Below are 23,809 nucleotides of genomic sequence, written 5' to 3' on the forward strand. Positions count from 1 at the left end.
TTGATATTCTGAATCATTTAATTAAATTTGGCAAATGTAATCCCAGACATTACTGGTGCAGGGTTTGCGACCTTTGGGTTCACATGCACTGTACAGTGAAAGGTATACATACTCCTGCGTCCACTAGTCTAGTGAGAGCCTTATGGCATGTGGCCTGAAATGAACTAGTCCAGGGGTTCTCAAAGTGGGGTCCGTCCGCGTAGGTACTGTAGGGGGTCTGCGGCCAGATCTCAAAATATATTTTTAAAGTGTATTATTATTTATTTATATTTTATTTTATTAATATTACTAAAAACAGCAGATTAAACACATTTTTGCCAAGGGATCCGTGGAATAAGTGTAGAGGGTGTAATTCAATACAATGTAATTTTATTCATCTACAATTTATGTTCTTTAAAGGCCCAGTGCAGTCAAAAACTAGATTGTCTTGTGTTTTATATATATTTCCACACTATGAGGTTGGAATACAACTGTGAAATTGTGAAAATTATGATAATGCCCTTTAAACGTAAGAACTATTTTAAAACACAGGTTGAAATTTCTGCCTGTTTTGGTGGGATGGAATTTTGGCCAGCCTGGTGACATCACCAGGTGGTAAATTAGTTAATAGACCAATAACAAAGAGAGTTCCAAACCTCTCTGCAAATAAAAGCTCATTTTCTGTTTTTTGAAGTCGGAGGTTTACATACACTTAGGTTGGAGTCATTAAAACTTGTTTTTCAACCACTCCACAAATTTCTTGTTAACAAACTATAGTTTTGGCAAGTCAGTTAGGACATCTACTTTGTGCATGACACAAGTAATTTTTCCAACAATTGTTTACAGACAGATTATTTCACTTATAATTCACTGTATCACAACTCCAGTGGGTCAGAAGTTTACATACATTAAGTTGACTGTGCCTTTAAACAGCTTGGAAAATTCCAGAAAATTATGTCATGGCTTTAGAAGCTTCTGATAGTCTAATTGACATCATTTGAGTCAATTGGAGGTGTACCTGTGGCTGTATTTCAAGGCCTACCTTCATACTCAGTGTCTCTTTGCTTTACATCATGGGAAAATCTAAGGATATCAGCCAAGACCTCAGATAAAAAATTGTCGACCTCCACAAGTCTGGTTCATCCTTGGGAGCAATTTCCAAACGCCTGAAGGTACAATGTTCGTCTGTACAAACAATAGTATGCAAGTGTAAACACCATCGGACCACGTAGCCGTCATACCGCTCAGGAAGGAGACATATTCTGTCTCCTAGAGATGAAAGTACTTTGGTGCGAAAAGTGCAAATCAATCCCAGAACAACAGCAAAGGACCTTGTGAAGATGCTGGAGGAAACAAGTACAAAAGTATCTATATCCACAGTAAAACGAGTCCTATATCGACATAACCTGAAAGGCCACTCAGCCAGGAAGAAGCCACTGCTCCAAAACCACCATAAAAAAATCCAGACTACGGTTTGCAACTGCAAATGGGGACAAAGATCGTACTTTTTGGAGAAATGTCCTCTGATCTGATAAAACAAAATTAGAACTGTTTGGCCATAATGACCATCATTATGTTTGGAGGAAAAAGGGGGAGGCTTGTAAACCGAAGAACACCATCCCAAACGTGAAGCATGGGGGTGGCAGCATCATGTTGTGGGGGTGCTTTGCTGCAGGAGGGACTGGTGCACTTCACAAAATAGGTTGTGGGGGTGCTTTGCTGCAGGAGGGACTGGTGCACTTCACAAAATAGATAGCTCATAAGGAAGGAAAATTATGTGGAAATATTGAAGCAATATCTCAAGAGATCAGTCAGGAAGTTAAAGCTTGCTCGCAAATAGGTCTTCCAAATGGACAATGACCCCAAGCATACTTCCAAAGTTGTGGCAAAATGGCTTAAGGACAACAAAGTCAAGTTATTGGAGTGCCATCACAAAGCCCTGACCTCAATCATATAGAAAATTTGTGGGCAGAACTGAAAAAGTGTGTGCGAGCAAGGAGGCCTACAAACCTGACTCAGTTACACCAGCTCTGTCAGGAGAAATGGGCCAAAATTCACCCAATTTATTGTGGGAAGCTGGTGGAAGGCTACCCAAAATGTTTGACCCAAGTTAAACAACTTAAAGCCAATGCTACCAAATACTAATTGAGTGTATGTAAACTTCTGACCCACTGGAAATGTGATGAAAGAAATAAAAGCTGAAATAAATCATTCTCTCTACTAATAGTCTGACATTTCACATTCTTAAAATAAAGTGGTGATCCTAACTGACCTAAAACAGGGAATTTTACTAGGATTAAATGTCAGGAATTGTGAAAAACTGAATTTAAATGTATTTGGCTAAGGTGTATGTAAACTTCTGACTTCAACTGTAGGTTGAAGATGACAAAGGTTAAAACAACGAGATTCTAATATCCCATAACTCTTTGCAACAATAGGACCAGCTATGCTAGTTAGCAAAGGTGCTGGTAGCTAGCAAAGGCACCGGTAATTAGTAATGGCCCTTGTAGTTAGCAGCGGCGCTGGTCCCAGGTTTTTACCAAGAGTCAGACCACTCACAGACAGTCCTGGAAACACTTTTGCTTGAAAAATTTCTCTTTCATAAGAAGCTATTTTTGTGTATTTTTTTACCATTTTAACTGAAAACAATCACAGTAAGGTAATAGTTACCCAAAAATGACTTGATATTGAGATAAAAACGGCTGTATTGGAACTTTAACTATGGGCAACATGGGCCTGGGAGGCTCACAGGGATATTGGCATTCACAGTAATCCACCAATTATACATTTTTTTTAACTCAACACTTCTTGTATTCCCCATACATGCACAGTAATTTAAGCTTCAAAACTGTCTCTCTGCCTTGTAAAAAATGTGTAGAATTACAGGATATGTGTTGAATTGCAGAGTATTATAGCTTTAAAGCTGCAACAACAACAAAAACTCTCTGCCACTGACAAAATGTGTAGAAATGCAGGAAATTAGTACACAAAAAAAGAATATCTCCAATGCCAGGCCTTTAAAATGTTCCTTCCCAGGCCAGAGACTTGGTTTGTCTAGCCCTGCACTGCCCAAGTCATAGTAAAATTCCTTGTATGCTATTTTTAGTTATCTCACTCGAGTTGTGTTCTGATTATGAGGGGGTCCCTGAAGAATTTGCTATGACAAAATGAGTTCCCGGACCCAAAAAGTTTGAGAACCACTAGTCCAGTGGTTCCTAACCAGGGGTAGTAGGATCCCTGGGGGCACTTGATGTATCCACAGGGGGTACTTGAGAAGACTCATGAGACCATTGGCCTTCTGGTAAAATACACATGAGGGGGTACTTCAGGGGTACTCTGGTAGAGCAAAATTTAGCTGGTGGTACAGTAACCCAAAAAGGTTGGGAACCACTGCCCTAGTCAATGAATGAACAGAATACCTTTACACTGGCTCATGCGGTCCATAAAATAAATGAAGTACTGAAAAAATGCATAGTCCATGTTTGCTAAGCAGTAAAATGTATATTTCCAGTTTACATTTAAAGACTATAGACATACCCTACATTGGGCAATCCAACGATTGCTATTTTTAAAGCGGTCCCCAAACCGTCCAATCAGTGATGGTGGCTGCTGTCCATCATCTCCCTTCTGCTAACAAAAACAACATGTCAATGTCCATTGAGAGTGAGAGCTCATAGCATTATGTAATCTAGGGTACACATTCAGCTTTGGCCTGAGCTACTGTAGTATACATAAAACACGCCTTCTTGGGAGCCATGTCCCTTTCTTCAGTTTGCGCTGGCTACTAAAACTGCGCTTAAAGTATAGTGAAAAAACATAAATGCACGATTTAGAGACTATAAGCTAATAGGTGTCTAGCTAACACCACACTGATGCCGACCGCACTAACGCCTAGCTCTCAAGATAGGACATGATTCTGCTCGAAATGAAAGATGACCCTGGTAGCTTGCTAGCTGACCCATGTTTCTACATTTAACACACACTTGTTAATATCAGGCCTAGTAGGCCTACTCTACTTGAGCTGAGCTAAGCTTCATTTTGTCATAGAAAATGTATGCACACATTGGCGCATATACACTGGAACGCGTAAATACTTTTCATATGTGCCTGACTGTGTTGTCTGGCACAATGCATTTGACTTGCAACACATGCACTTACAACTGATTTAAAACGTACAACACACCATTATAGGTTACTACAGGAGTTAATACAGGAGACTACCCAAGAGTCAAGCCTATAACCAAAATGACAGTCTCTAACACAGAATATTACAGTGGCAGGGTGTGCTGGTTCGGCTGTACCTCATATCAGGGAGGGTTAAATCAAAGCAAGTAAGCAGCTGGGGGATTACTACTCCTTTAACAATGCGACTCTTCTATGCTATTCCTTGCCACAGCGCTGTTTTTTCCCTAAGGGTTATCTCCCTCCCCGATAAAAAAAGTGTTTTTTTTTTCTGAACACGAATATGATTGTATATCTATCTCCCTGTTAAGCACCATTGCATAGTGAATTTCAGTCTTTCCCACATATTCTTTAAAAAAAAAGCTTCCCTTGACAACCAGAAATGTACAAACATCGAATGGAAAATGTGAAAGGCATTCAGCAATAATTACCATGCAAGAGTGGGGATGAGAAACAGGTTGAATACTGTACATTCAAAATTAATGGAGAACGATATGGCATGCAAGTCTTTGCATATGCAAATAGCCTACTCACTTCGACGATCTGGTGCGTTAGTCTACAAATCATATAAAAGGAGAATAGGTCTACTGTGCATCTTGATATAGATTTTACAAGATAGAAATAACACGAGTTTATGACAAAATAACGTTTACTACATAAAATGAAGTAGGCTACCATCACTATGACCCAAACCAACACCATCTTTATCTGCTTGTAGGCTACTTAAAAAATAAAAAATCTCTACTTTTTTTATTTTACTTTCATACACCTGTTTTAAGATAATTATATAAATGAACATGTAAAACTACTTAGAATTGAAGCAAGACATCATTGCCCCTAAACTGTTTCATCGCTTGGACAGAAACAGCTGTAGGCCTGTGGACTTCCAACAATCCCGACCATGAGATTACACCGATTAGTTCATTGTCCACAAATAAACTTCCCTCAAGGCCTAAGGAAATTAATCCGTGCAGGAATTGACCAGAAATATTGCTGTAATCCAGCACCCTGCATCGTTTAACATGCATAAAACGAGCCTCTAATGATATAGATTTGAGGCAATCAAATGCCTTTTGTACCAATAATTTAAATGAATAGGTTTGGATTAATCATGTATCTTTTGTTGTTGAACGCCTTGATCGATGCAGCGTCACTTAGCCTCACCACAATAGAGGCACAACGTTTTGTTCTACCAAATAAATCATTTTCATTGTTTAAGGTACATTGATCAATCTAATGACTTGTAATAGGCTCCTAATTGCCACAGAAAAGTGCTTTCGGATGGAGTCCTGCATGCGAGATTCAACTTCAAATTCTCACTTGAATGACACTGTTAAAATATTTTTCATGACAAGATTTCGTCAAGGATGCTGGCATTCGGTACCAACCATTACGCACATTGACAGGCTATCACATCTTGATTATGGTCGGCCTACATGAAATTGTATGAAATTCCAAACTCAAGTACATGTGCAACGCCATTCAAAATTAGCAAATAGTCTAACACTGTTTCAAAATGAGTATTGGCACTCATGTGATCAAACATTTTGGCAACAGCTGTCATTTTGAAGCATAATCGTTGTTTTAGTGCTCTGGTGTCCCTATCTGCCTACACCGCTAAAGTTTTTGTTGTTCGTTATACATTACCTTACGACTTCATAATATAAGTGTTTCAATAATCAGTTAGATGTTGAATAATGGGGGAATAATCACTCTAATTAAAAGCAAGTACTTCATCGAAGGCATTATCTTCCCCTCGCTCGGTGAGAAATGATTCCTCTTTTATTTACAGACAAAAATAGAAATCCAGTATAAAGATCTAGATAACACCAGAATATGATTATATATAGAAAATCAACAACAGATAATTAACAATAATGACATGGGCCTTATTTGAACCAAAAGTGCATAACACCAGACAAAACATTTCGAATTGTAATTACAAAAATGCAAAAAAACAGTAAGAGAAATGAATTCTTACATGCTCAGACACATCTTATCAGACACTCATGCTGTTCGAGCAACTTTGGCATTACAATCAAATTTGTTTATGCAGAATCGACATTTGATAGTGCTAATAGCACTCCACTCAAATTGCCATGATTGCAAAAAATGAAGCAATTTTCTTGGCTCCGTTCGTTGGATTTGATGAAATTGTTTTATATTCACCTCTCTAAAGGTGGGGATTTAAAGCAGAGAGAGCCTTTGAACAAATTGCGCTTGCCTGACTGGCAGCATTCAAGCGCTATAATGGAGCATTATTTGCCCGTTTTGAATACTGTAATGCACAGCTTTCAGTGAAGCCTTTCTCTGGAAAATTGCTTTAACTTTTAAAGGGATGATGATTCACACCAAAGCAGGCCATTGTTACATTATGTCATTACCCCTAAATGTTTAACAAGCTGTGAAACACGTTGACATATATTGCATTGTGATCTTTAAAAAAAATGTATCTAGAGGAAGAAAAAAACTATAGTCATTTGGCGGAAAAAAAAAGGTTCACGTTGATGAGCTCCCCGTGGGTTTTCTATGATTCAATTGTATCCCCAAACGTTATATTTAGTTAGCCTAAATATTTAGTGTGCAATGCTCTATGGTTTCATTGTGCCATATGAAATCAGCCTGTATCGTTGAATGAAATCCATTCGCCAGGCTGACATGAGGGAAACAACATCTCCTGTGATTATTATGACAACGTCTGCAATATTTTAGAAATAATTGTATTTTAGTACATTTTACAGGCTGTAACCCTTTAAAACACCAACCACTCATCAAGTTAATTGGCACTTTTTAATTGACCAAAAATCCCCCCGCACACACTCTACATACACGCGTAAATTGGCACAGACAGGCTGGCAGACTGGCGCTTCACGCTCACGCACGTACACACACACACACAGAGTTTACAAACAAGTCCACGATACTCTCTTTAACGCACACATGGCAACACCGCTTGAGCCTATGGAAACATGAAGATAATTCACCTGTTGAATGACATACCTTGTATTGCAAGCGTCTTCACTTCAGTCAACCAATATTCAGCGATAATGGGTCAGCTTATTGTATTTTCTGGCCTCCTGGTGAGAGTACGGGAACTTCTGCTTAAATTCATGTCCATGTATGCTGTGAGCAAGCACATGCCCTGCAAATGAAGACGTTTCCATTCCTGAAAGTGCATGACAGCTTTAGTTTTGACAAATATGAAGGCACCGCAATTCTTACAGGCCTAGATATTTTTTCAATAATCACCAATACCCTAATGTCATGTCATGAAACATAAAACATTTTTGGGGACTCCACGAGGGATAAATGCCCGTGGCAGCTATAGCCTACATCAGAACAGTATACCTCACAACAATAAAACAAGTTCAATAAGAACCTGCATTTCAAATAAAACAAGACAATTTGTCAGAAAGCTTTAGGAAATGCAACAGAGTGCGTCATCTAAATAAATCAAATGCTTACCTCTTTCAGAGGACTGGTTTACACCAAAATGAGCTCGATTCTACAATGAAAGGACACATTGAGCCTTGATGAGAGAATACATAAAATGTATAAAAACACCACATCGTATCTTGCTTGACAGTCAGAGCCGCATAATGGTTATTGATTGACGTGAATCTTTTAGCGTTTCTGTCCTTGGTCGAATCTCTCATTGGCTGACATCGCCCCCTTGCCAATACTCCAGCGCTTAGATTGGCTGCTTGCTCTTGCCAGCTGTACTTCAAAGAACGCGCTCTCTACAACTAGGTAGTGTAGGAGCTCCGAGCCAAGAGAGAAATCGTGTGACTACGAAAAAGCACAGTGCCTGAGTCGAATTGGAAAAGTACACTATTGCAGAATTGTGACCAATTCAACATAGCAAAGGCCCTGGATATGGCTACGTCTATACTTGGGGTAAGGCGACAAAATATTAGTTTTCAATTCAATGCGTAAAACATGCGTGAAAGTAGGCTTTATACTTTGTCGCTTTCTAAAAAGTTTGTGGTCAATGTTGTTTTATCCTTCAGCGTTGTTGGTTATAGGTATTGAAACTGCTTGTTTATATGTTGTACATCGTGACTCATATCGGTTTTATAGACCACTTTCCTCAGTCAAAAGAATTGTAGCTTTTGCCAACTTTCATAATTAGCTATACCCAACATTGTGAGCAAACTTTCGAGACACGCAGTAAACTGGGTGACATTACTGTATATCCTCGATGATTGTTTATTTGGTTCAGTTGATATTTGGGTCACATTTTGATACATTCTTTATGAATAAACATTTTCAGTAAATGTATTTTTTATCCATTATTCCTTTAAATAATTTTGTAGCCTATGCAGTAATTGCTCTCCAAACAAGCATGACAACCGAACGGTTGGTGATCAGATAGGCAGACGCAAATTATACTTCTAGCAAATACATGTAGGCTATATTATTTACATTGCTTGCAATGTTCTAAAGTACAGATATTAATCTCTTTACAGGAAGAACCACGATTTGGAACTACCCCTCTAGCTATGCTGGCTGCTACTTGTAACAAAATTGGCAATACCAGTCCCCTTACCACTCTACCTGATTCCAGTGCGTTTTCAAAAGGCGGATTTCATCCTTGGAAAAGAACCTCCTCTAGCTGCAACTTGGGATCCAGTCTCCCAGGATTCACTGTAGCAACAAGCCGCGGATCGACCGGACTTACATCAACTACTGGCACAGGCAACAGCGCGTTCTGCTTAGCCTCCACTTCCCCGACCTCCTCTGCGTTTTCCACAGAGTACAGCAGTCTGTTTTCCAACTCAGCGAGCATTTCGTCCCAAGAGTCTGGGCAATCCGCCTTCATCTCCAAAGTCCACACATCAGCAGAATCCCTGTATCCGAGGGTAGGGATGGCACATCCGTATGAGTCGTGGTACAAGTCTGGTTTCCATTCAACCATCTCGGGCGATGTTACGAACGGAGCGTCCGCGTGGTGGGACGTTCACACCAACCCTGGCTCATGGCTCGAGGTCCAGAACCCTGCAAGCTCACTGCAGACCTCCCTGCATTCCGGGACCCCCCAAGCCATACACTCTCAGCTCAGTGGCTATAACCCTGACTTCTCCACTTTGACACACTCGGCATTCAGCTCAACCGGTATAAGTCCCACGGCATCTCATCTTCTATCAACTAGCCAACACCTGTTAACACAAGAGGGATTCAAAACAGTCATTCCATCATACACGGACGCCTCTGCCGCCAACGCTATGATTTCAGGTTCTAGTTCTGGTTCCTCAAGGTCATCCAGGAGGTACTCCGGCAGAGCCACATGCGACTGTCCGAACTGTCAGGAGGCTGAGCGGCTCGGGCCTGCAGGGGCCAGCCTACGGAGGAAAGGACTTCACAGTTGTCACATTCCTGGCTGCGGTAAGGTGTATGGCAAAACCTCTCACCTTAAAGCCCATTTGAGATGGCATACTGGCGAGCGGCCCTTTGTCTGCAATTGGCTTTTTTGTGGCAAAAGGTTTACAAGATCAGATGAACTTCAGAGACACCTCCGTACCCACACTGGTGAGAAAAGGTTTGCTTGCCCAGTATGCAACAAGCGCTTTATGAGGAGCGACCATTTGAGCAAGCACATTAAAACCCACACTGCCGGCGGTGGAGAAGGCAAAAAGGGAAGCGACAGTGACACCGACACCAGTAACCTGGAGACCCCCAGGTCCGAGTCCCCAGAACTGAGTTTAGACGGGGTAAACCCCAGAATCACGATCAAGGACCCATCTCCTCATGACGAGCCCTGAAGGCTGTTATTTGAATGACTTCGAAACCAACTTTATAAAGCAAATGACCAGTAGGCATCATAACTGGCACATGTAATAAAAACGGGTCTAGGTTTGAGAGACAGTATCGGAGGAAACAATTATTTTAGGCAAAGTATTTGAAAAACTAAAAATAATTAGATCTTACCACCATATTGATTGAATGTTCAACTCGTTATTAACCATCAAACGAATAGCAGAATTATTCTATAGGCTATTGTAAGAAAATGACTATAAAGCTGTCAACTTCAAAATTAGCTGGAGGACATTTTAAACGGATCAGTGCGTAAAAGGGGTAAGTTAACCCCAATGAACTTGGTTGGCCCATGTGAGTCGCCATCGTCCTGTACATATTGGCAACAAACAATGTGTTCTTTTCATGTAAATGTTAATTATGATTGTTTTATTCGTGTTTGGGATCCTGCAATTCAGGGAGTTTACTTTTAACGCACTTTGTGGATATGTATGTACACAGCTTTTTAAAATTCAGTTAACCATTTCATTTCTTTGCTACAAATATATAAATGTTTACTTGTATAAAATCACACGTATAAGCCTTTCATTTTGTCATAATTAAAATGATGTAAAATCTGAGGCAGTAGTCATGTGATGGGAATGTTTTACTATCTTGTGTCCCATATTTGTTTTCATTATTCCAAATGAAAATAAATGATGAAAAAAAGGGAATTGATTTGATCGTAAATAAATACGATTGCCAAACGTAAAATGTAGATAAGCAAGAGTGTTCATTACATAAAATCAATCATACATTGCTGATATAGGCAATCGCACATAGACGTGCATTCTCTCTGAGGAATAAATCAATAGGCCTAGTAAATGGCCGGAAAATACATTTCATGCCCAAATTAAAATCTTGTTAAACGGTATTAATTATGACTTGGAGCACATCGCAGCCCCCATGTGTCTTGTATTTGCGATTAGGGATTGGTGTCTTATCAAATATCTAATTAATCGCCGAGACATCATTTGTTCAGCTTTACTTTATCTGGGGGCTTCCGAGGGGGTTTTGATGACAAAGGACTCCTGAATATTTATTTTAATTGTCCAAATTAACTGCTTTAATTTGCATGTCAAACGGAAAGATTGCAGTCCAATAATAAGGATAAAGCATCTCTAAGCTTTCCTAGAAACTATACACTTGATTTGATGTTATGGGAACTGTTACAAAAAAAGAAGAAGGGGTAAAAAGCCATATGCAAATGTTGAATTTGAAATGCTCTTGTCGCGGCGCAGTCAAATGGTTCCTGCATGTTATTTGAATATCAGTGGCCCCGTACTGAAAGGGTTCAAGGATGCTCTCTGAATTCTTTGTGCTTACCCAGTGCAGCGTCCGATCTCAAAGAAAAACCCGGGGAATAATTACAGCGTGAGCCCAGGCCTGGGAATACATTAGGGAGAGGCATCTCATCCATACAACCTCTTCCTGAAGAGGAAGTTAAATTGACCAGAAGGCAATAGAGGAAAATTATTTTCATTTCCTTTTGTGTGGCTGGGTTTAAGGGAGAGACCTGGAAAATAACGACCTAAAATAACATTTACATTTTCTATAATCATCACCAAATTTGAGTTCAAGAATAAACAACTAAAGCTGAAGACTAAAATACAAACAAAGGATTATATAATATATTTAGCATTTAATATCAATGTGACCTTTTAAATGTGCAGGCATGATTTAAAATAAAATAGGCCCATTCAAAATCAGGCTACTAAAATATATAAAACAAATAACAAATCAATGCAACCTGCAGTTGCAAGTGTGTTTATTTTTTTAAATTTAAATTAGCTGTGTATTTGCAGTGACTTTCTTATGTTATTTTTTTTCTTCTTATGGAAAATATTTCTCATAAAACTTTTTTTTTTTATTATGCTGTAAATCATTTACATAGTTTGCAATTATATGGCTACAAAAGGTGGTTGAAATCAAAACGATAAGTGCGTCCAAATGCTTTTGGGAGAGAGACGCCTGGTGTTGCGGACAGTAAGTGCTGTCAGTTATCTGCTTTGTTGCTTTCCCTGGAATGCCCTCTCACTGAGCATTAGGCAGAAGTCATCTTTGTTTTCAAGCCACAATAAAAGAGAGAGATCAAAGAAGAGAACCAGTGCGACGTTACGGGACACATTTCGCTGCTAAAGGGCTCACGCCATTCTCCCCGTCCCCAGGGTAAAACAATGTCCATCATCTCACAATGGAAGTATTTTTTTCTTGTGATAATTACAAAATTACAAATCATCAAACCAATTTGGATAGCCTAAAGCATTTAAAGTATAGGGTTATAGGTGCACACCTCCCTGCATTATTGGAGTTAAATTGGCTACACAGAATAGACAAATCTGAAGCGAGAAACAAAACGTGCAACTAATTCTCGACTTTTCTGATCAGGAATTATCAAAGAATATCATGTCGACATTAGTTATCCATCTAAGCTAATTGCTATGGCTTTTCCAAAAATATATGGCTCCTAAACAAATACGGACTCGTAGGCTACACTGTTCAATATGTCAAATGAACCCAAATGAACTCATGGTTTCTTCTGTTTTGTCCATCATGGTGATCATGTCATGCAGGTAGCTTACAAGTAATATCTAAAGGCCAATAGGCACGCAGTGTTGCGTAAATCATGCATTGTGTTTTACACTAAAAGTAAATTGACTTCAATTCAGAATTGGGTCTTCAGTGTTCAACATTTGAAACAAACTTGAGCTCTACACACTAATCACGTATGCAGGCATACGCATATGGATCGCATAGGCTACTGAACACTCAGACTGAGTGTCAGTTAACCATGCTCCTGTTTAGGGCACTTGTTGCAAAATACCATTGTGAAACAAGTCTACATAATTAGGCTAGACTTGTAACAAATGTGATGAAACACGGTTTACAAGCATGTGAGAACAGAACGTTTCCCACTGGAAATCATTTCAGTTTTGTTCAGTAATGTCTAGTTTTGATTTACATTTGGGTGAGTTGTCAACTAACGTGATATAAACAAAACAATTCACCATGCCATTTGATTTAGGGTAAAAGTTGGGTGAAAAAAACCTCCAATTCCATTACTTTGACAATCAGTTTTCCACGTTGGTTCAACGTCACATACATTTTTGTTTAAATGACGTGGGGAAACAACATTGATTCCCCCAAAAATTGCCCAACGGGTTATTACACTTTCACCAAACCAAAATATTTTCATTTCGATTTGCTATAATATTCTTTCAGTATTCTGAAGAGTTATCGGGAATAAAATGACAACCATGAAGTGCATGCAAGACAATCTGACAAATATTTCTGTGGTTCAAGTTATTTTACATCTACTGCTGCCCTCTAGTGGAGGAAAATAATAACTATGAGGGCCTGCGCTCTCATGATGCTGTAGCAGCCAAATAGCAGGTAACATCAAAACATGACCAATACTGTGCAGGCTACTAAAACTTTGGTTTCTATGTGTTGTTTAATAAAGTGAGCACACAAAGAAAAAAAAAAGATATTTTACAGTAGCATCATAAAACATTGAAAACATTACACGTTCGTGTCGAAAAATATTCACTTTGTTTAGGCCAGCAAAATAAAAAGGTATGTCATTACTGGCCCACTTTGTAAGATTGATCTACTCTCACAGTTTAGCGCTTTCTCTCAGCTCTATCTCGGCTTCTGGCTCTTTTCTCCCTCCCTCTGCCTGTACTCCTGCTTCTACTCCTCCCTTTGCCCCCCCTCTCTCTCCCCCGATCTCGGCTCCTACTCCTCTCCTTTGCTGCTGCTTTATCCTTTGCCCCGCTGCTGCTTGTATTCCTCTCTCTTCCTGTGCTCCTGCTCCTCCCTTTACCTCCCCTCTCTCTACCGCGCTCGTGGCTTCTGCTCCGCTCTTTTGCTGCTTTATCCTTCACTCCATCTCTGCTTCTGCTCCTATTCCTTTCTCGTCTACTTTTCCCCTCATCCTTACTGTGAACCTGGTCTTTACCTCCCTCCCTGTCTCTCTCACTGCTCCTGCTTCTTTCTGGGCCAGGCTGGGAGCTGCTGCTGGTTCTCTGCCTCTCCCTGCTGTCGTGTCTGTGTCTCTCCTGACGTTCTTCCACCCTCATCTTTCTCTCTGGACTGTACTTTCTGCCCTCGCTCCTGCCTGGCTCAGGCCTTGTTTGTTTCTTCTCTCTGGTATCGTCTTTGTGCCGTTTCTGTCTGGAGGTTGGGCTCCGTGACCTGCTCCTGTGAGAGGCGGCCTTGGTCTTACTGTTGACTAGTCCCTCACTCTTCGTGTTATCACAACACGAGTCCTTTCTCTTGCCCTTCTTCTTCTTCTGGCTCTTAGAGTTGCTGTCAGAGTCTGAGTCACTGTCACCATCACTGCTGCTGCTGCTTTCACTGGAGCTGTCACGCTTCTTCTGCCTTCCTTTACTCTTCTTCTTCTGCTGCTTTTTGCCCTTCTTGTCTTTCTTCTTCTCCTTCTTTTCTAGACGATCCAGTTTCCTTTAAAAAAGAAAGACAATATCTGTGAGTAGATCACGTTAACTTTTATTTTTGAATGAATCATCCTTCGTCTTATTTTACAATGAGCATACTTGCATCCAAAACAACTAAACCTATGAATGAATGCTCTCCTACCTGAGGAGCTTCTCTTTCTGTTTAGTAGTCAACGACTTCAGGAATTCAACCTCAGGATCCTCCTCTTCTTCACTGGCGACATACTCCTATAGCAGAAAAACAATGAACAACAAGTCAAACACAATTCAAGATAATTAAAAAGCAAATACTAACTAAACGTGCATATCATTTAATGTAGAAGAGATGTCACAAATGATTAGAGGAAGCAAGTAAGACGAGAATAAAATCTGCTGAACAAAAATACAAATGCAACAATTTCAAAGATTTTTACTGAGTTACAGTTCATATAAGAAAAATCAGTCCCTAATCTACAGATTTCACATGACTGGGAATACAGATATGGCATCTGTTGGTCACAGATAGGGGCCTGGATCAGAAAACCAGTCAGTATCTGGGGTGACAACCATTTGCCTCACGCAGTGCGACACATCTCCTTCGCATTGAGTTGATCAGGCTGTTGATTGTGGCCTGTGGAATGTTGTCCCACTCCTCTACAATGGCTGTGTGAAGTTGCTGGATATTATCAAGAACTGGAACACGCTGTCGTTTCATGTCAATCCAGAGCATCCCAAACATGCTCAATGGTTGACATGTCTGTTAAGTATGCAGGCCATGGAAGAACATTTTCAGCTTCTAGGATTTATGTACAGATCCTGCGACATGGGGCCGTGCATTATCATGCTGCAACATGAGGTGATGGCAGCAGATTAATGGCACGACAATGGGCCTCAGGATATCGTCACAGTATCTCTGTGCATTGAAATTGCCATCGATAAAATGCAATTGTGTTCATTGTCCGTAGCTTAAGCCTGCCCACACAATAACCCCGCCCACACAATAACCCCACCGCCACCATGGGGCAGTCTGTTCACAATGTTGACGTCAGCAAACCGCTCGCCCACACGACGCCATACATGCTGTCTGCCCGGTACAGTTGAAACCGGGATTCATCCGTGAAGAGCACACTTCTCCAGCGTGCCAGTGGCCATCGAAGGTGAACATTTGCCCACTGAAGTTTGTTACAATGCCGAACTACAGTTAGGTCAAGACCCTAGTGAGGACGACGAGAACGCAGATGAACTTCCCTGAGACGGTTCCTGACAGTTTGTGCAGAACGTATTTGGTTGTGCAAACCCACAGTTTCATCAGCTGTCCGGGTCGCTGGTCTCAGACGATCCCACAGGTGAAGAAGATGGATGTGGAAGCCCTGGGCTGGCGTGGTTACACGTGGTCTGCGGTTGTACGTACGGTCAAATTCTCTAAAACGATGTTGAGGCAACTAATGGTAGAGAAATTAACAATAATCTATCTGGCAAAAGCTCTGGTGGACATTCCTGCAGTCAGCATTCCAATTGCACACTCCCTCAAAACTTGAGACATCTGTGGCATTGTGTTGTGTGACAAAACTTCACATTTTAGAGTGGTCTTTTATTGTCCCCCAGCACGAGGTGCACCTGTATAATGATCATTTAATCAGATTCTTGATATGCCACGCCTGTCAGGTGAATGGATTATCTTGGCAAAGGCAAATTTCTCACTAACAGGGATGTAAACAAATTTGTGCTCAACATTTGAGAGAAATACATTTTTAGTGCATATGGAACATTTCTGGGATATTTTATTTCAGCTCATGAAACATGGGACCAACACCTTACATGTTGCATTTATATTTTTGTTCAGTGTATATACCACCGCATCTTGTGTTGCAACAATCCTATAATTTCCACAGTTAGTCTCATCACATGTGACCAATTGACTAACGTTAAACTTGAAGCGACTGGAATAGTGCTGTGGTGTGGTTTGGTTTACTCTGATAATTGGGCAGTTTGCAGCAATCACATTTAGACCAGGGATTTGCCATGGATATTGTTGGTGTTTTTCTTCAGGGGGAGAAGAGGAACAGAAGATTACCTGCGATGGATCACAAACAGTAGAATTTCTCCCAAGGACACATTTCTTCAGGGCAAATCCACTGTTCCGCATCTCTGCCATTAACTCAGAGGGGTGCATCGACGGACCTGTTAGCACAAATCACAGCCTCAAAGTCCCATTGATGTCTGACCGCATCCACCACTGCCTCCACAGTGGGGAATTCAGGGGTGGCTTTGTTAACAGAAAGGGATACCAAATCAACTCACTCGTCTTCTGGTTGAGCAAATCATACAATATCATTCTCCCAAAGCAGTGGTTAGGGGAATCAGAATACACAATACTTTCATTTTTCTCCCAGCACAGGAGGGGCTCCATTATGGCCTACACTATCAACGCCATTCACAGGACTGTCCCACGGTAAACATTACTTTACTAATCCACTTCCTGATTGCAGCAGTCAGAATCAGCTCCACAGGACACCAGGAAGGATGGCAACTACTGCTACAAGGTACAGACTAGAGCTGGGTGATATTTACAAAAATCCACATTGCAATAAACTGCCTGAATTGATACGATAACAAATAGAACGATAAGTTTATAACAATGTGCACCACAGATTTTAAAATGATCATTTAAACTATTACTACTAGTTTGAGGGTTGTAGCCATCAGTTGTCCCATTAACAAATCACCCATATTAGCAAACGTATTTCATTTCAAACTTCACATTTCTCTATATAGGCTACGTATCATAATGAACGAAATCAGCAAAATGCCTGCGATAAGTGTTTGGTATGGATAATTCCGTTTATTGTCCCAGCTCTAGTGTAGACTTTTCACCAATATACAATGTAATAGTGACTTATATTCTATTGGACAAATGATTATAATTTTTTGGTGCGCCATAGGTGCATCATACATTGATAACAAGTTCTTTATTCTAATTATTTCAAAGGAATTGGTGAAGAAAATATAATTTTGTTATTGAGAATGAAAATAATAAAAATATTATTAAATTTTTTTCATAAACCATTACATCTGTGAAATACTATTAATAATTACCAGCTGGCTAACTTTTTTTTTACCTGTACTTATCCTGATAGGTCAATTAAAAACAGATTGTCATTTGTACCTGCTTCCTCTGTGGGCGCAGCGCTGGCATTGATCCCAGACAGGCCGAAGAGAGGGCACTCTCTGTCTGTATTCACATGGCCCCATTTGTGACACTTGATGCATCTCACGTTGCGAACCTGAGAATCACAGGTGATTAGACTGAACTTACATTCATTCATAATGCCTCCAATAGGACCTGCTACGCAGGTATGCATGACGTAATGTAAATAAACACATTGTAATCCTGAGTTCAACATGATCCTTTTCCTTTAGCGCCACCAAGTGTCAAATTCCAACACACGTTTGTTAACAGAAGAGTATTTAGCGCTGACGATGATACAGCAGATTGTTATCAATAGGTAAGTCATTTGAGTTAAATCAAACATAAATGGGCACATTATTAATCTATTAAAAAAGGTTCACACACACACACATACAACCAGTCAAAAGTTAGGACACACCTACTCATTCCAAGCCTTTTTTTGTACTGTTTTCTACATTGTAGAATAATAGGGAAGACATCAAAACTATGAAATAACACATATGGAATCATGTGGTAACCAAAAATAAGTGTTAAACAAATGTTATATTTTAGAATCTTCAAAGTAGCCACCCTTTGCCTTGACAGCTTTGCACACTCTTGCAATTTTCTCAAACAGCTTCATGAGGTAGTCACCTGGAATGCATTTCAATTAACAGGTGTGCCTTCTTAAAAGTGAATGTGGAATTTATTTTCTTCTTAATGCATTTGAGCCAATCACTTGTGTTGTGACAAGGTAGGGGTGTTATACAGAAAATAGCCCTATTTGGTAAAAGACCAAGTCCATATTATGGCAAGAACAGCTCCAATAAGCAAAGAGAAACAACAGTCCATCATTACTTTAAGACATAAAGGTCAGTCAATACGGAAAATGTCAAGAACTTTGAAAGATTCTACAGGTGCAGTCGCAAAAACCATAAAGCACTATGATGAAACTGGCTCTCATGAAGACCGCCACAGGAAAGGAAGACCCAGAGTTACATCTGCTGCAGAGGATAAGTTCCTTAGAGTTACCTGCACCTCAGATTGCAGCCCAAATAAATGCTACACAGAGTTCAAGTAACAGACATCGCAACATCAACTGTTCAGAGGTGACTGCGTGAAATATTGATTTGTTTAACACTTTTTTTGGTTACTACATGATTCCATAGTTTTGATGTCTTGTTCACTATTATTCTACAATGTAGAAAATAGTAAAAATAAAGAAAAACCCTTGAATGAGTAGGTGTTCTAACGGTAGTGTATATTCACCTGAATTCCAAATGGTTGATCCCTAATAGCCATGTCATCCTTGGCATACCTAAAAAGATGAAAGAGAAAGGATCAACAAATGTACATTTCAACTCAAGTCATCTAAATGTTTGTACTGATCAACACAATTACCGACTTACTTCTCTCGAGGGGCCGTCTTTTGCCACTCAAACTTGTATTCTGATTCACCTTCCTATAAGAGAAGATGCAACGCATAGAACTTTAATAATGCCAACATATCTCGCATCACTCATCTCATATGTATATACTGTATTTTATACCATCTATTGCATCTTGCTTATAGTGCTCTGGCATTGCTCATCCATATATTTATATGTACATATTCCTTTACTTAGATGTGTGTATTAGGCAGTGGTTGTGGAATTGTTAGATTACATGTTAGATATTGCTGCAATGTTGGAACTAGAAGCACAAGCATTTTGCCACACTCGCATTAACATCTGCTAACCATGTGTATGTGACCAATAAAATGTGATTTGAATAATAAACCAACACATGCCTTTAAATCTACAACATTTACCAGAGTATAAATGAACACAAATCTAAACACAACATGGAACAATTTCAAAGATTTTACTAAGTTACAGTTCATAGAAGGAAATCAGTCAATTGTAATAAATTCATTAGGTCCTAATCTAGAAGCCAGATGTGAAGGTCCTGGGCTGGTCTGCGGTTGTGATACCGATTGGATGTACTGCCATATTATCGAAAACAACATTGGAGGCGGCTTATGGCAGAGAAATTAACATTAAATTCTCCGGCAACAGCTCTGGTGGACATTCCTGCAGTCAGCATGCCAATTGCACACTACCTCAACTTGAGACATATGTGGCATTGTGTTGTCTGACAAAACTGGACATTTTAGAGAGGCCTTTTATTGTCCCCAGCACAAGGTGCACTTGTGTAATGATCATGCTGTTTAATCAGCTTCTTGATATGCCACACTAGTCAGGTGTATGGATGAGAGGTCGACCGATTAATCGGAATTGCCGATTATTAGGGCCGATTTCAAGTTTTCATAACAATCGGTAATCAGTATTTTTGGACGCCGATTATGGCCGATTACATTGCACTCCACGAGGAGACTGCGTGGCAGGTTGACCACCTGTTACACGAGCGCAGCAAGGAGCCAAGGTAAATTGCTTGCTAGCTAGCATTAAACTTATCTGATAAAAAAAAACAATCAATCTTAATATAAATCACTAGTTAAACTAGTAATATCAACCATGTGTAGTTATCTAGCTTGTCCCGCATTGCATATAATCAATGCAGTGCCTGTTAATTTCTCATTGAATCACAGCCTACTTCGCCAAATGGGTGATGATTTAACAAGCGCATTCGCGAAAAAAGCACTGTCGTTGCACCGATGTGTACCTAATCATAAACATCAATGCCTTTCTTAAAATCAATACACAAATACATTTTTTAAAACCTGCATATTTAGTTAATATTGCCTTGCTAACATGAATTTCTTTTAACTAGGGAAATTGTGTCACTTCTCTTGCATTCTGTGCAAGCAGAGTCAGGGTATATGCAGCATTTTGGGCCGCCTGGCTCGTTGCGAACTGTGTGAAGACCATTTCTTCCTAACAAAGACTAATTCATTTGCCAGAATTGTACATAATTATGACATAACATTGAAGGTTATGCAATGTAACAGCAATATTTAGACTTAGGGATGGCACCCGTTCGATAAAATACGGAACGGTTCCGTATTTCACTGAAATAATAAACGTTTTGTTTTCCATATTAATGACCTACGGCTCGTATTTCTGTGTGTTTATTATATTCTAATTAAGTCTATGATTTTTATAGAGCAGTCTGACTGAGCAGTGGTAGGCTGCAGCAGGCTCGTAAGCATTCTTTCCTGCGTTTGCCAGCAGCTCTTCGCTGTGCTTCAAGCATTGCGCTGTTTATGACTTCAAGCCTATCAACTCCCGAGATTAGGCTGGGAATACTAAAGTGCCTATAAGAACATCCAATAGTCAAAGGTATATGAAATACAAATGGTATAGAGAGAAATAGTCCTATAATTCCTATAACAACTACAACCTAAAACTTCTTAACTGGGAATATTGAAGACTCATGTTAAAAGGAACCACCAACTTTCATATGTTCTGAGCAAGGAACTTAAACGTTAGCTTTTTTACATGGCACATATTGCACTTTTACTTTCTTCTCCAACACTTTGTTTTAGCATTATTTAAACCAAATTGAACATATTTCATTATTTATTTGAGACTAAATTGATTTTATGTATTATATTAAGTTAAAATAAGTGTTCATTCAGTATTGTTGTAATTGTCTTCATTACATACACACGTGTGTGTGTATGTATGTATGTATGTATATACACACACACGTGTGTGTATATATATATATATACACAAAAAAAAATGGTCCGATTAATCGGTATCGGCTTTTTTTGGTACTCCAATAATCGGTATCGGCGTTGAAAAATCATTAATCGGTCGACCTCTAGTATGGATTATCTTGGCAAATGAGAAATGCTCACTAACAGAGATGTAAACAAATTTGTGCACTAAATTTGGTGGAGAAAAAATATTTTTATGCATATGAAAAAAAATGTGGGGATCTTTTATTTCAGCTCATGAAAAATGAGACCAACCCTTTACATGTTGTTTATATTTTTGTTCAGTATATTAATGCTTTCTTGGAGAAGTCTGAGGTGCTTACCTCTTTGGTCTCTTCTTCTCAGTAGAGTGGACAGTGCGTGAGAAAGGAGAGCAGAGATCAGTGGAAAGTCATATGGTTTGTTTAGTATGGTGAAAAATATGGCCATCTAATGCAGCAGAACCAGGATTGATGTAGTTACCTTTGTCTGCCCCAGGTGGAGCTTCATACATGAAGTTGAGACCATTTTTCACACGATCATCTCCCATCAACAGTCTAAGGAGAAAGGTTTTAACAGCCGAAACGTCAGACAACGGGTTTCAATCTGTTATATGATCAATTAGAGCTGTGATTTTACACAAGACAAAATATAGGTATACATTTAGATGACAAGTACAGCAACTTCCAGTGGTTAAATAATGAGAGACTAATAAGAAGTCCTATGTAAAGGCATAGCATAATTGAGATCCAAGTATCTGGATCATGTTGTGCAGCCACAGATCCTCAGAATATCTGTAACCCACCTGTTGTTGTAGGTGTCTTGTTCTTTTAGGTAAGAATTCATGAGGTCCTCCTGCTTCTTCTTCTCGAATGTTAATTTCTGCTCTGCTATCCATACCTGTACAATGGTAAAATGGATAACATTGAGAATAGCCAAGTCATATTTGTATCCTATTAAATGTATTGTATCTATGGGACATAGCTATCTTTCTGAATGTTACATAACATCACTCAACATCAACAAAACAAAGGAGATGATTGTGGACTTCAGGAAACAGCAGAGGGAGCACCCCCCTATCCACATCGACAGGACAGCAGTGGAGAAGGTAGAATGTTAAGTTCCTCGGCATACATATCACAGACAAACTGAAATGGTTCACCTACACAGCCAGTGTGGTGAAGATTGTTAGGAGGCTGATGAAATTTGGCTTGTCACCTAAAACCCTCAAACTTTTACAGATGCACAATTGAGAGCATCCTGTCGGGCTGTATCACCGCCTGGTACGGCAACTGCACCGATCACCGCCGCAAGGCTCTACCGAGGGTGGTGCGGTCTGCACAATGCATCACCAGAGGCAAACTACCTGCCCTCTAGGACACCTACAGCACCCAATGTCACAGGAAAGCCAAAAAATATCAAAAGGACAACAACCACCCGAGCCACTGCCTGTTCACCCCGCTACCATCCAGAAGGCAAGGTCAGTACAGGTGCAACAAAGATGGGCCCGAGAGACTGAAAAACAGCTTCCATCTCAAGGCCATCAGACTGTTAAACAGCCATCACTAACACAGAGAGGCTGCTGCCTACATATAGACTCAAAATCATTGGCCACTTTAACAAACAGATCACTAGTCACTTTAATAATGCCACTGTAATAATGTTTAAATATCATACATACTCATCTCATATGTTAATACTGTATTTTATACCATCTATTGCATCTTGCCTATGCTGCTCGGTCATTGCTAATCCATATTTATATGTACATATTCTTATTCCATCCCTTTAGATTTGTGTGTATTAGGTAGTTGTGGAATTGTTTAGATGTTACTGCATTGTCGGTACTAGAAGCACAAGCATTTCGCTACACTCGCATTAACATATGCTGCTAACCATGGGTATGTGACCAATAACGTACAATTTGATTTGTTAGCTAGCTAGCTTCATACTGGCTTGCCAATGTTAGCCGACTGATTTAACGAACATATACGCCTGTAGTAGCTAGCTAGGGATCATTCTTCTCATAACTAAATAACATCTAGAGGGGATACGTTCAAATTGGAAATACATTTTCTTCAGATAGCCAGATAACTGTTATCTGGCTAAATCCAAATTAGGTTATATACGTCAGTTAGCTAACCAAGCTAGTTACTTCCTGGTGAGGAAAACTATACCAAAGATTTGCCACTTACCTTTTTTATATTTGACTTAGATGCAGGGTGAAAATCTTTCTTGCACATAAAATTAGCAAAAGACTTCCCCATGATTGAATAATATTAGTTAGCTAGCTAGGGGATTAAATGCGAAATGTTGGCAAACTCGCGCTGACAAAAACAAAACTGTCGTTACTAGTTACCACAGCCACAAAGTGCTAAACCCCGCATATTTGTAAAATTTATTCTTCTTAAAATGTGATTTAAACTTAACTTTAACCCTAATATTAACCACACTGTTAATCTTATGCCTAACCATAAATTAAGACCACAAAGCAAATGTTTGTTTTCATGAATTGTTACGATATAACCAATGTGTGGCTGTGGTAACTAGTGGAAACACCCAAAACAAGGTCATTAACATCTTCTTCCGAGTCAGCTCTCTGCGTGC

At 39.7% G+C, this 23,809-nt stretch overlaps 2 protein-coding genes across 2 annotated transcripts; one reads left to right on the forward strand and one right to left on the reverse strand.

Moving 5' to 3' along the window:
• The first annotated feature begins 7,903 nt into the window (after positions 1–7,903).
• LOC106581755 (transcription factor Sp9) lies at positions 7,904–10,535 on the forward strand. Its single transcript, XM_014164019.2, has 2 exons — positions 7,904–8,058; positions 8,631–10,535. The coding sequence occupies exons 1-2, from the start codon at positions 8,038–8,040 to the stop codon at positions 9,921–9,923; spliced, it is 1,314 nt and encodes a 437-aa protein (XP_014019494.2). The 5' UTR covers positions 7,904–8,037; the 3' UTR covers positions 9,924–10,535.
• Positions 10,536–13,389: 2,854 nt separating this feature from the next.
• cirsr (corepressor of RBPJ and splicing regulator) lies at positions 13,390–23,774 on the reverse strand. Its single transcript, XM_014164017.3, has 10 exons — positions 23,398–23,774; positions 22,008–22,102; positions 21,686–21,759; positions 21,547–21,560; positions 18,969–19,021; positions 18,829–18,877; positions 17,557–17,674; positions 16,465–16,571; positions 14,554–14,639; positions 13,390–14,418 (listed from the first exon to the last, which is right to left on the reverse strand). Exons 1-10 carry the CDS (start codon positions 23,467–23,469, stop codon positions 13,578–13,580), a joined length of 1,509 nt encoding a protein of 502 aa, XP_014019492.1. The 5' UTR covers positions 23,470–23,774; the 3' UTR covers positions 13,390–13,577.
• Between the last annotated feature and the right edge of the window lie 35 nt (positions 23,775–23,809).

Source organism: Salmo salar, chromosome 21, assembly GCF_965601325.2.
Source record: "Salmo salar chromosome 21, fSalSal1, whole genome shotgun sequence".
NCBI lineage: Eukaryota > Metazoa > Chordata > Actinopteri > Salmoniformes > Salmonidae > Salmo > Salmo salar.

Excerpts from the sequence above, each read along its gene's own strand:
- LOC106581755 (XM_014164019.2), top strand. The coding sequence starts at position 8,038 with ATGGCTACGTCTATACTTGGG. Across the intron at positions 8,059-8,630 it reads TGGCTACGTCTATACTTGGG|GAAGAACCACGATTTGGAAC; the intron begins GTAAGGCGACAA and ends ATCTCTTTACAG.
- cirsr (XM_014164017.3), bottom strand. The coding sequence starts at position 23,469 with ATGGGGAAGTCTTTTGCTAATTTTATGTGCAAGAAAGATTTTCACCCT. Across the intron at positions 22,103-23,397 it reads CTAAGTCAAATATAAAAAAG|GTATGGATAGCAGAGCAGAA; the intron begins GTAAGTGGCAAA and ends ACCATTGTACAG. Across the intron at positions 14,640-16,464 it reads CTGTTTGTGATCCATCGCAG|GAGTATGTCGCCAGTGAAGA; the intron begins GTAATCTTCTGT and ends TTTCTGCTATAG.